This window comes from Xiphias gladius, chromosome 7 (genome assembly GCF_016859285.1).
Source record: "Xiphias gladius isolate SHS-SW01 ecotype Sanya breed wild chromosome 7, ASM1685928v1, whole genome shotgun sequence".
Classification (NCBI taxonomy): Eukaryota; Metazoa; Chordata; class Actinopteri; order Istiophoriformes; family Xiphiidae; genus Xiphias; species Xiphias gladius.
The window spans coordinates 20,232,363-20,242,907 of NC_053406.1; the positions used below are offsets into that span (position 1 = coordinate 20,232,363).

At 41.4% G+C, this 10,545-nt stretch overlaps 3 protein-coding genes across 3 annotated transcripts in view; 2 read left to right on the top strand and 1 right to left on the bottom strand.

Moving 5' to 3' along the window:
- The window catches only part of nxn (nucleoredoxin), a 56,858-nt gene extending 55,483 nt beyond the window's left edge, over window positions 1–1,375 (top strand). Inside the window, exon 8 of the mRNA XM_040131670.1 lies at window positions 587–1,375. Coding sequence (XP_039987604.1) covers window positions 587–769 — 183 coding nt within the window. The 3' untranslated portion in view covers window positions 770–1,375. The remainder of the gene's footprint in view (window positions 1–586) is intronic.
- Window positions 1,376–3,240: 1,865 nt separating this feature from the next.
- On the bottom strand, window positions 3,241–6,829 carry mrm3a (mitochondrial rRNA methyltransferase 3a). The gene is made up of 4 exons (XM_040130820.1): window positions 5,891–6,829; window positions 4,309–4,553; window positions 4,064–4,225; window positions 3,241–3,952 (listed from the first exon to the last, which is right to left on the bottom strand). Exons 1-4 carry the CDS (start codon window positions 6,277–6,279, stop codon window positions 3,339–3,341), a joined length of 1,410 nt encoding a protein of 469 aa, XP_039986754.1. The 5' UTR covers window positions 6,280–6,829; the 3' UTR covers window positions 3,241–3,338.
- Window positions 6,063–10,521, top strand: glod4 (glyoxalase domain containing 4). The gene is made up of 10 exons (XM_040130821.1): window positions 6,063–6,176; window positions 7,193–7,365; window positions 7,518–7,567; window positions 7,678–7,798; window positions 7,899–8,043; window positions 8,834–8,970; window positions 9,124–9,210; window positions 9,318–9,431; window positions 9,518–9,604; window positions 9,706–10,521. Exons 2-10 carry the CDS (start codon window positions 7,276–7,278, stop codon window positions 9,769–9,771), a joined length of 897 nt encoding a protein of 298 aa, XP_039986755.1. The 5' UTR covers window positions 6,063–6,176; window positions 7,193–7,275; the 3' UTR covers window positions 9,772–10,521.
- Window positions 10,522–10,545: the final 24 nt, after the last annotated feature.

Below are 10,545 nucleotides of genomic sequence, written 5' to 3' on the forward strand. Positions count from 1 at the left end.
TGACAAGAATAATGGATCTCTGTCAAGACAGAAAGTCAATTCCAGAAGCACTCCTTGGTGGAAGTAAAGCTGAATTACAAAACAGTTTGATTCCTTATTCACTCTCAATAATTAATGGCTCTTTCAAGCTCGTTAGAAATTCGCTGCCCGCCTGCCTTCCAGTGATTCATTTGTTACCTATGAAGGGGGGGGGGGTGTTGTTGGACCCCCTCCTGGTTCCTTCCTGTCTTTCCACACAGCAGGATGTGTGACTAAGCACCAACTCTCTGGTCTCTCTGGGCAGGCTGCCTGCAGGAGGACAGCCGAGAGGAGAGTTTCATATTCTCTTTCAAGAAGTGTGCATTAATAAAGCTTGTGCCAGGCAGTTTTGAATTTTATGAGGTAATCTCAACGTGACATTGTTCGAGTCAAGGATGCCATCTGAATTTGCTTGGCTTATAGCAAGTCTGAGCTGATAAGCAACAGAGAAATGTGGAACTTGGAGCGTCTTCTCTGCTAGAATCTATCCAGCGGATAGCAGGAATGCACCACTGTAACAGCATGTAATGTCAGACTAATGGCGGCGTTTTCTTCTCTTTCGCCACAGGATGACATGAGTGACTCCCTGCGAGACTACACTAACCTCCCGGAGGCGGCGCCTCTGCTCACTATCCTGGACATGTCGGCCCGTGCCAAGTATGTTCGAGACGTAGAGGAGATCACGCCGGCCGTAGTGGAGCAATTTGTCGGCGATTTCCTGGGTGAAAAGCTCAAACCAGAGCCCATCTAAAGAGGACGTCCAAATATAAATCGGACACACTATACTGGGACTCGCTCCATCATCGAACCCTGACCTGATGCTACGCCTCTCGCCTCTCCCAGCCTCCCACTATCTCTCTCACCTCCCCTTCTGACTTTGTCAGACTGTTAGAGAGATGTCTCACTTTTTACTGACATTTTAACATTTTTTTAGACATGTTCCTCTTTTCATGGAGTCCTTTCTTTCTCCTGTGGTGCCTTGCATTGACTATAGCCCCTACAGTAATATATATGGAGATTCTGTCGGTTTTTTCTTTTTTTTGGCCTCAAGAAAAGTATTTGTATTTTTTTTTCCACACAATAGCATTTCTGAATTCTAGAATAAACCAGAGAATTACCCGATGGACCTACTTATTCAGCTGAACCTTTGCTTACCTTGAGTTTTGTCTGCAAGATCCTTGTTACCTTTGATTTCTGAACGATGTTGAGAAAAAAACAAAATGCATTTTTACAGTTGTAATTCTCATGTATACTTAGTGCAAATGTGCTAAACCTCAGTTGGATGTAGCCGTAAGCCTTTATGGTCCTATTTTAAGAGAAAAAAAAACAAAAAAAAAAACAGTATGACAGGTGCACATACAGTAAAGATCACACTATACTTGCTTGTAACAGAACAATGACTGATGTTTTAAAACCCCTGTGTTTTGTGGTGTTATGATGTGAGTGAAAGTCATCTCTAGCCAGTTGTTAATGGTGGTTCTCATCTCAAAGTCATCATGAGGATTTTCTGTGAAGGTCCTCTAATGAAAAGGCCGGTTGATTCGTGAAGGCACAAATATGGCATTCGCAAAGTGATGAATGTATAAACCTCTATATTCTGTTACTTTCAGTCATGACTTCTCACACCCATTAAAAATTCACTGGCAAGCACAAAGTTCTGTTCCTGTTAAGTTCTATCAATAAAGAAACCTCCAGGATATGTAAAATATACACAGTGCAAGTATTTAAATAACGCCAATGGTCTCAAAGACAGGTAATGCAAATGTTGCGTTTATTATTGGAGACAGTATGCAGATTGACTCATTTTGTTAATGTGTAAAAACCTCAGGTGGGATGGAAACTTTAGACCTTACACTTTGTAGCCACAATGTCGACGCAAATATGCGGAACTCAACACGCTCGAGCACAAAAGAGTGACACAGTGAGTCTTGTCCTTTCTAGAGTAAATCTAGTAAGTGCAGGCATCTATTTAAGGCCCAGGCACTGGGAAAAGGGGGAGGGTTATGTGCTTTTTCTCTTCGCTACAGGGAGAGTAGTCTGGGCTTTTGCGTGCAGTAATAAATGTGCTCTTTGGCCACAAGCGGAGCACTACAGTCCCACTAGCCTCTCTCAGACATGCACCCCTTCACATTCATCTGATCAGACCTAGTAACGTTTCTGCATCACATCAACATGGCTGAATTGAATGCTGTCAGCTCACCATAAAAGCTGCAGCAGCACAAGGTAAAACAGGCACACGGAGAGAGAGAGAGTCTTATACCACATTCTAAAATAACTGCAATTAACTGCATGTATCTCAATTATTATCTCTTTTGCATAGAATTCGAGCCAATTTTAAAATATTCTGGATATTCGTCTCATATCAGATCGGTGTATAAAGGCAATTTTTCCCATTGCGTTGCAACCAGAGCAGAAGAGGTTATTTAAAAACCCCCTCGTACAAGCACAGTAATAATCAGAGCAATGGTCTTTGCCAATATTCTAATTTGGGAATCTCTCCGTAAATGTGCTGTCGTGTTTGAACGGAGCCATAACTAACGTAAACGTAAAAGACACTTATGTCTGAATGAAAAAAATTCATCACTTTTACAGCTTAATGAAGCCAACGAGGTTACGTATTTCATGTCTGATTATTCATTTTGTGGATGTTTCTCATCACAATCAGCAGCCTGTTCCTGTTCACTCATGTGGTGGTTGTAGCAACTGTTTATTTAACAGCTCTATTCAGAATTAGAGTGCCTGTATTTTTCAGTATTCGGTTATACTTTTCATTAATATTATTTTGAGACATTGGAAGGAGAGTCCCTCAAAAATATTGGCAATGCTGGGTAAGGCTTTGCTTTTTTTATTATAAAATTAAATATAAGATTCAACCCCCACTCCCTTCCCCCAATAACTTTCATACAGTTACATTCTCTCATTATAGCTTCTAAAATGTGAGAATTTACAGATTTTCATTTGTCATCTATGGTAGTGGAATGAGAATCCTTTTTTTTGGCTAATGGTTGGATAAACAAGGAATATGTAGACACCTTCGTGGCTTCTGGGAAATTCTGATTCATTTTTCACTATTTTCCGATGTTTATAGAATGAATGATTAATCGAGAGAATCAGCACATTAATCAATATTAAAAAATAATTTAGATGCAGGCAAAAACCACATGAAAAGGGGACAAGAGCCATACTTTTACTTGGCATGAACTCAGACAAACACTTTGCAAATCCCTGATTGAAATTCTGTGTTTTATTATCAGCAGAGCAGGATTTATTTTGTATGGAGAAATGTACACCAGGAGTCACACTGATATTTAGAGGGAACCTCATGAAAACTGCCCCTCAGCTTTAGATTTCCATTTCCGTCCGGATGACTGCATTAGTTTTAACAGCTGCTTCCTGCCCTCAAACAAAAGGATGCTGGCTGCCATGGCTGAATTCAAGCTGTCCACATCAGGAACGACAGGAATAAAGAGCCTGTGCCCGGCAGTTTTCTCAGCCAGCTGGGCTGCTTCTAGACTGAGACCGTGTGTCTCACCACCTATCACAAGAGCTGTGGGACTCTGGGCCCAGCTCTCATGGTACAGCTTGGTGTCCACTCTGGGGAGTGAAAGTCCCTCATCCTTGGAGTCCGAGTCAGAGTCCGAGTCAGAGTCCGATTCAGAGTTGTATTCCTCGTAGTGCACGTTGCTGCGACTACGCCTTGTGCTGACCCAGCCATAGTCACCTGCTTTGCAGGGTTTGTGGGACACATTGACTTGCAAATCTTCTGTTTGTCTACTTCTGTCAGGGCCACAGCTGCTGTCAGCCACGTGGACAGTCACAGGTTTAGGGAGGTGATTTTCGATATTATCCCAGTCCAGGCTGGGGTAGATGGGAAGGCGGAAATGGGCGCCCATTGCTGCGCGCAGAACTTTAGGCTCCCAAGCATCAACACAACCTGTTGGTGGAAAAAGAAAGAAAGAAACGGAAAGAAATGTGAAAAATGACTAGCAAAGAAGCAACGCCATCTTGTATGGGTGTGGTGTACTGAAAACATGATCTATCCTACCCTTGGTGAGCAGGACATTATGGCATCCAGCAGCAGCAGCACAACGCAGCATAGTCCCAAGGTTGCCCGGGTCTCTGACATTGTCGCATATCAGGGACAATGGCACTGAATGACCTGTACTTGCGAAGTTTAACCGTGATGGGTCCGGACGAGAAAATATGGCTGCAGAGGAACAGATATAAATCAGCAACAACTCAAAGTATCTGTGCTTCAAAATGACCCAAAACGAAATATGTGACTCTCACCAATCACCCCTTGTGGAGCCACAAGGTCAGACCAGATCTTGATGTCCTCAAACTTGACTTTGACCAGCGTGGCCCTTCTCAGCTTGTCTAGGGGCAGCTCTCGGAGCCGATCCACTGTACTGAAGAACACCATCTGCGGGTTGGCACCGGCATCCAGGGCATCACAGATCAAACGCCTGCCCTCCAGGAGGATTTTACCCTGGTGCTCCCGAAATGTCCTGGAGCGGGCAACGCTCACTAACCTCCTGCAGCACAGACGAGGGGGGAGAGAGTGTGTGTGTGTGTAGTGAGACGGACTGCACGCAGTGTGAACACCAATAATTATCACATTTATAATTACTATTAATACTATTTATACCTAACAGTATTCAGATCATGTACTTAAGAGAAAGTCGTATTACCAAAATTAAAAAACTCTTCCAAAAACTCTACATTCAAATCTTCACTTGAGTAAAAGTATTGAATACTATCAGCAAAATGTACTTTAAGTTGCAATCAGTAAAAGTACTGGTTAGGCGGCCACAGGGCTGTTATTATCTAAACATTTTCAATACTATTGCCAGTGGGATATCTGTATTTTGGTAGCTATATCAAAATAATACTTTTAATACCTTGCTCGCTTTGAGGAATATAAACATGTTTTTCTACATTTAACATAAAATGCCAAACGTCTGAGTTGTTAAATGTTGTCTAAACACAAAAGTCTAAAATGGGTACATTTTCAATTAAATCTGGCCCTATCTGAATAAACACTGAGTAAACGGGATTATGAATTTGACCAGACATTTGATGTCAGCTTTTGTTACTTGACAGTTTCTGAACACATATGGTCAGGGCCACAAAGACATTTAGGTTTAATACCCCGCCAGGAAGAATTGGCCCCTGTCTACTGAATAATTATTACTGACGCGTTGATGTGTAAGCCGCATGTTTTGCTAATTTTACTATGTTACATACTGCTGGGTGTTTAAAAAACAATACATCACATTTCATAGGCTGATCACTATTTTATGTAAAATATTAATCTGGGAAGTAACCAAGGCTGGACACCCCCCCCCCAAGAGTATGAGTGTAAGTGTAATGATTAAGTGTAATTTTTCTGTGTGTAATTAACACAGAGAAAAACGTGGGCAGTCATTTTCTTTAATAACTGATTGACTGTTCAGTGAATAAAATGTCAGAAAATAGTGAAAAATGCCCATCGTTACTCTCAGAAGCCCAAGTTAACATCGTTCTGACCAACAGTCAAAGAAACACTACAATGCTGAGTTTTCCATCAAAGAAAACTAGGGAACTAGCAAATATTCACATTTGAGAAGTTGGTACTAGTGAGTTCTTTGGCATTTTTGCATTTAAAAAAATTACTGAAATGATTGATCACTTATCTAAATTTGATTGCCAGGTAATTTTCTCTCTAACGACTCTCAGCTTCAGAGCACCGGACGGTGTCTGGGGAGATAATTAAAGTGACATGTATAATGGGGATCTTTCATCCTCCCTGCCACCTGACGATGAAGTGGAAAACGACGACTTTCCTCTGAATGCCAGTGTCGTGAGCTGTGACTCCCGCAGCGACACTTACGCCAGTCTCTTATCCCCAGGAAAGGCCCGCTCAAAGCGCAGTCCCTCCACCTGATCCTTGGTGGCAGAAGCGTGAGCGTGTTTTGGAGCTGACTGCTCACTCGCCCTCGCCCTGACGGAGCCACTTTCCTCCAGATGCTCTGCCGCAGACGTGACTTTTGCCTCCTTCTCCTTCCTCTCCCTCTTCACATGTTGCTCTGGTGTCCGAGGCCGTGGCCTCGCCTGCACCTCCGTGTCCGCGTCGTTGTCGGGAAACAGCACTCTGACCGGCTTCCTCCTCAGTCCGCGTACGTACCGTTTCGATGCCACCATAACGCCGCATACCCTGGTTAGAAAGTCACGTCGCTCTCTGGAGACGAGACTCACCACGCTTCTCGCGTACGCCGCCATTTCTCCCGCACGGGGCCGAAGTTCGCTTCCGAGTCACCGGTTACGGTGGAAGTTGAGGGACACTTAAGATGCGAAACTGAGCGACTGATTCGCATTTTTCTGCACCTCTTGCTGCTGTGAAATCGGTGTTAGATATTTTAGTTAAAACCTTTACGCTGTTTGAAGACCCACTTTCAAATTGGCGAAAACGTTATCTTATTTATGAAAGCAAGAAAGGGAGCTTTTCCCAGCTTTTTTTTCCCACGTGGATACCACATTGGACCAGGTCCAGATCAAAAACCACTATACTTGGACTTGTCGAACCTGGAAGACATTATCCCAGACAAGTCAGACACTCTTTAAATAACAGTGTCAGACTTGTGAATACTTTATTTTATTTTTGAAACCGCAAAAAGAAAAAGGAGATTCAGTATATTCAGTTAAGGTTCCCTTCACTGTCGAATCGGAAGCTAACTTCAGCGTCGCCCCGTTTCTTCCTCTCGTGTTTAAGAGAACATTGTACTAACGCAACCTCGTCTACTTATCGCCACCTGTTGTAGAGTAGATGATACTACGCATCTAAAATTAATCTGCTTTTCTTGGGTAATGAAAAGCATTACCCAAACAGAATTAACTACGCTCCTTTTTTTCATTGTTTTTTCTTCTTTTTATTTTCTATTTTAAGTTAGTTTCGCTTAACTGTATTCTCGCGAGAGAACGCGAAACGACACATTGGGTGATGCCGTTAACCTGAATGGCTAGGCGTGTCGAACTTAGTTCTATTACATTTTATTGTGCGTAGTCGTTGTGCTTCTCCTTAATGATGTAATAAAACTTTAATTAACAACATGTGATATACTTAGGATTTTGTATTTGCAGTTGAAAATTGCTGCTGTTTGTTCATTGGTATTTACTTTTTACCAATCGATGACAGAAAAATCGATCATCAAGGACGCTTAATCGGCGTCGCACTCGTATCGATCTGCAAGCCGGGCCTCATCATAGCTAACGAGCAATATGGCTTTGAGACGAGCGCTGCATTTTGTTTTCAAAGTTGGCGACAGGGCCAAAACAGCCACCTTTTACCGAGATGTTCTGGGCATGAAGGTATTTTATCTGTCTGAGGCAACTGATTGACTTTCACAGTGTTACAAAACGATGTAGATGCTAATTCCTTCTCTCTCATGACTAAAACTGTTTCAATAAGTGTGTTGTCACGCTAAATGCTTTTTTTCCCCATCTCGTCTTATCCTTTTTAGGTTTTACGCCACGAAGAGTTTGAAGAAGGCTGCAAAGCAACTTGCAATGGGTAGATATGAGACGCCTTGAACTAACTGAACTTTGTACTCACAAAGCTGTTGAAAACTGAGGTGTTACTATCCTAATACTGACCACTGCACTCATCCTGTTTCCATACAGGCCCTACGATGGAAAATGGAGCAAGACAATGGTTGGTTTTGGTCCAGAAGATGACCATTTTGTCGCTGAACTGACATACAATTATGGGGTCGGAGAATATCAGCTTGGCAATGACTTCTTGGTGGGTGAGAGTTCATTTAGACACTGCACAGAGGTCAACAGTATATACATGTTACATGAGCCTTGGAAAAACAATATTGTCATCCATGCGTTGGCTTTAGGGCCTCACCCTGCAGTCAAGCCAAGCTGTCAGCAATGCTAAACGTCTGGGGTGGCCCCTGACTGAGGTAGGAGAGGCTCTGTATCTGACCCAGGCTCCAGGAGGGTATCCCTTTTACCTGGTGGACAAAGAGCAGCCTCCTAACGGTGAGAGTCACAGGCCTCATGCCTGTCTCTTGTTACTGCATGACAAGGAGCTGCCATTGTAGTTTATCCTTTGCTAAAAAAAAGTCAGATTTTGACAATTAATAATTGTAGTAATTTTATTGCATTTATCAAGTAAAAATACCAAATATGAGTTGTTTATGGCTGAACACAAATGCAAAGTGTTGATTGGGTTCATGGCTTTATACATTTATTTATAGTAATATCAATTTAATTTTATTTTATTGGTCCATTTTGATAGGCATTTGTCATTTTATATTTCAATTTTTGCTTAGTAAAGGAACAGCTTATGTTATGAACATAATTTTAAGCTGCAGCTCTAAAGACTTTTAAATATGTTTGATCAAAAACTGATAAAATAAAATAACTGTGTATTAATTCTGTTTCTTAAACTGGATACTATGGTTACTTTTCTTGAAGTGATGTTCATTACCATTATCTCCTGAATGAGAGTTTCAAATGGATGAATGATGTCAATACTCTCAACCTGCACAAAGAATAATAATAATTAAAATCACTTTATTTATAGAGTACCTTTCAAAACACAAATTGCCTTACAGTTAAAAAAAAAAAACAAGGAATAAAAGCATGAATCTAAAATAAGATAAATAATGTATAGATCCATATTCTACATGCATACAGCATTTTGTTATGAGCAGCACACCCAGAAAAATGGCTATTTTCTCAGTCAGGCAATTGTTTACGCATTGTATAGTGTCCTTACCTCTGTTATTGATTGCATGGCCAGCAACCTTTGATCATTTGTTCCCAGACCCCGTGCAGAAGGTTTGTCTCGGAGTGTCAGACCTCCAGAGATCGACACACTACTGGAGTACGCTCTTGGGGATGAAGGTGATGGACAAGAATGAGGAAAAGAAAACGGTGCTGATGGGATTCGCAGACACACAAGTGAGTATTTGCTTGAATAGATTTAGAAGAATTAAAGATCACTATTGAGGTTTGTATTGTGTATTTCATATTTTGTGTTAGTGACTAACAAATGTACTTTAGTGTGCATGTGTTCATTTTATATATATATATATTTTTTTAATCTTTGTGCAGTGCAAACTGGAGCTTCATGATATCGATGGGACAGTAGATCATGGAACAGCGTTTGGGAGAATAGCATTTTCATGCCCACGGGAGCAAGTAAAATATTACTTCATGGATAAATCCTAGTGTTTGTTAGTATTGGAGAAATATCATCATCCCTCATTATCATCATAAATATAATACATATTATTTACATTCCTCAGCTGCCCGACCTTGAAGCCTTGATGAAAAGGGAAAATCAGAAAATTCTCACTCCATTAGTCAGCCTAGACACCCCTGGAAAAGCCACAGTAGAAGTAGTTATTTTGACCGACCCAGTAAGTGTATTACCACAAAAAAAAAAAAAAAAAAGTCCCGAAAGGAATCTCAGTAAAAATGTTGACTGCACAATGTTTGTTTTTAGGACGGCCATGAGATCTGCTTTGTGGGAGATGAGGCATTTAGGCAGCTCTCCATGGTGGACCCCAAAGGAAATGACTTACTTGATAAGGTTGGTGTTGCTCCAGCGTTTTACTTTCTACATTTACTATGCAACGCGTGTTAGATATTCACAGTGCCTGTGTTATTTATCCTTTTGAAACTTGTTTTCAGGCTATGGCGGAAGATAAAAGTGATGAGTGGTTTGCCAAGCACAACAGACAGAAAGCCGCTGCATGAGATGAAGGAGATCACGCACCGACAACTGCTCACCAGCTCATATGATGATGATGATGAGATGCTGCACAAGGCCCCTGTTGTGTAAATCTTCCTGTAATGTCAACTCAAGCATCCTTAGTCGGCAGTGTGAGATTTATTTTCCCCTGGAAGCGTGCCATGAGCTGCTGTTGCACTGACACCACTTGTTCAATTTGATGGATATTTTTCCAGTAAATATTATTCCTATCAATAAGGCAGAGAGGTGGGCCTAAACATTTACTTAATGAAACTTAATTACAAATTATGAAAGGTGTCGACATGCCCAGGGGCAAAATTCTGTCGTTGGGTCTTTGTTGCCGCTGCACCAACCACCCTCTGTCCATTGTGTTTGCACCACTTGGTACTCCTCACTGTTGGACTAATACTACCTGGACCCAAGGTTTTTGTGCGCCAGCTAGTTTGTGGTAATTTGATTAAAAATAATTTTAGAAAAATGTGCCATGCAATCACAGTAAAACTAAAATAATACGTCTTAATTGGAGATTTTGATACAGGGCCACAAAATGACCTTTATTGTTGATATTGTACTTCAGCAGTGCATATTCCATATATTTGCAGCTAATCAAATGACCAAAAGACAATTACATGTAGTGTAGCTGGAGTTTTTAGGGGTCAGGGGCAGGTGGCTGAAAATCCTCAGTCTTTTGTATCATATGCTGTGAAATACGAGTGAAAAATGAAGCTTTTCTTTGTTAGAGAGCGGGCTGTTTACACACACATTCATTCAGTATCATG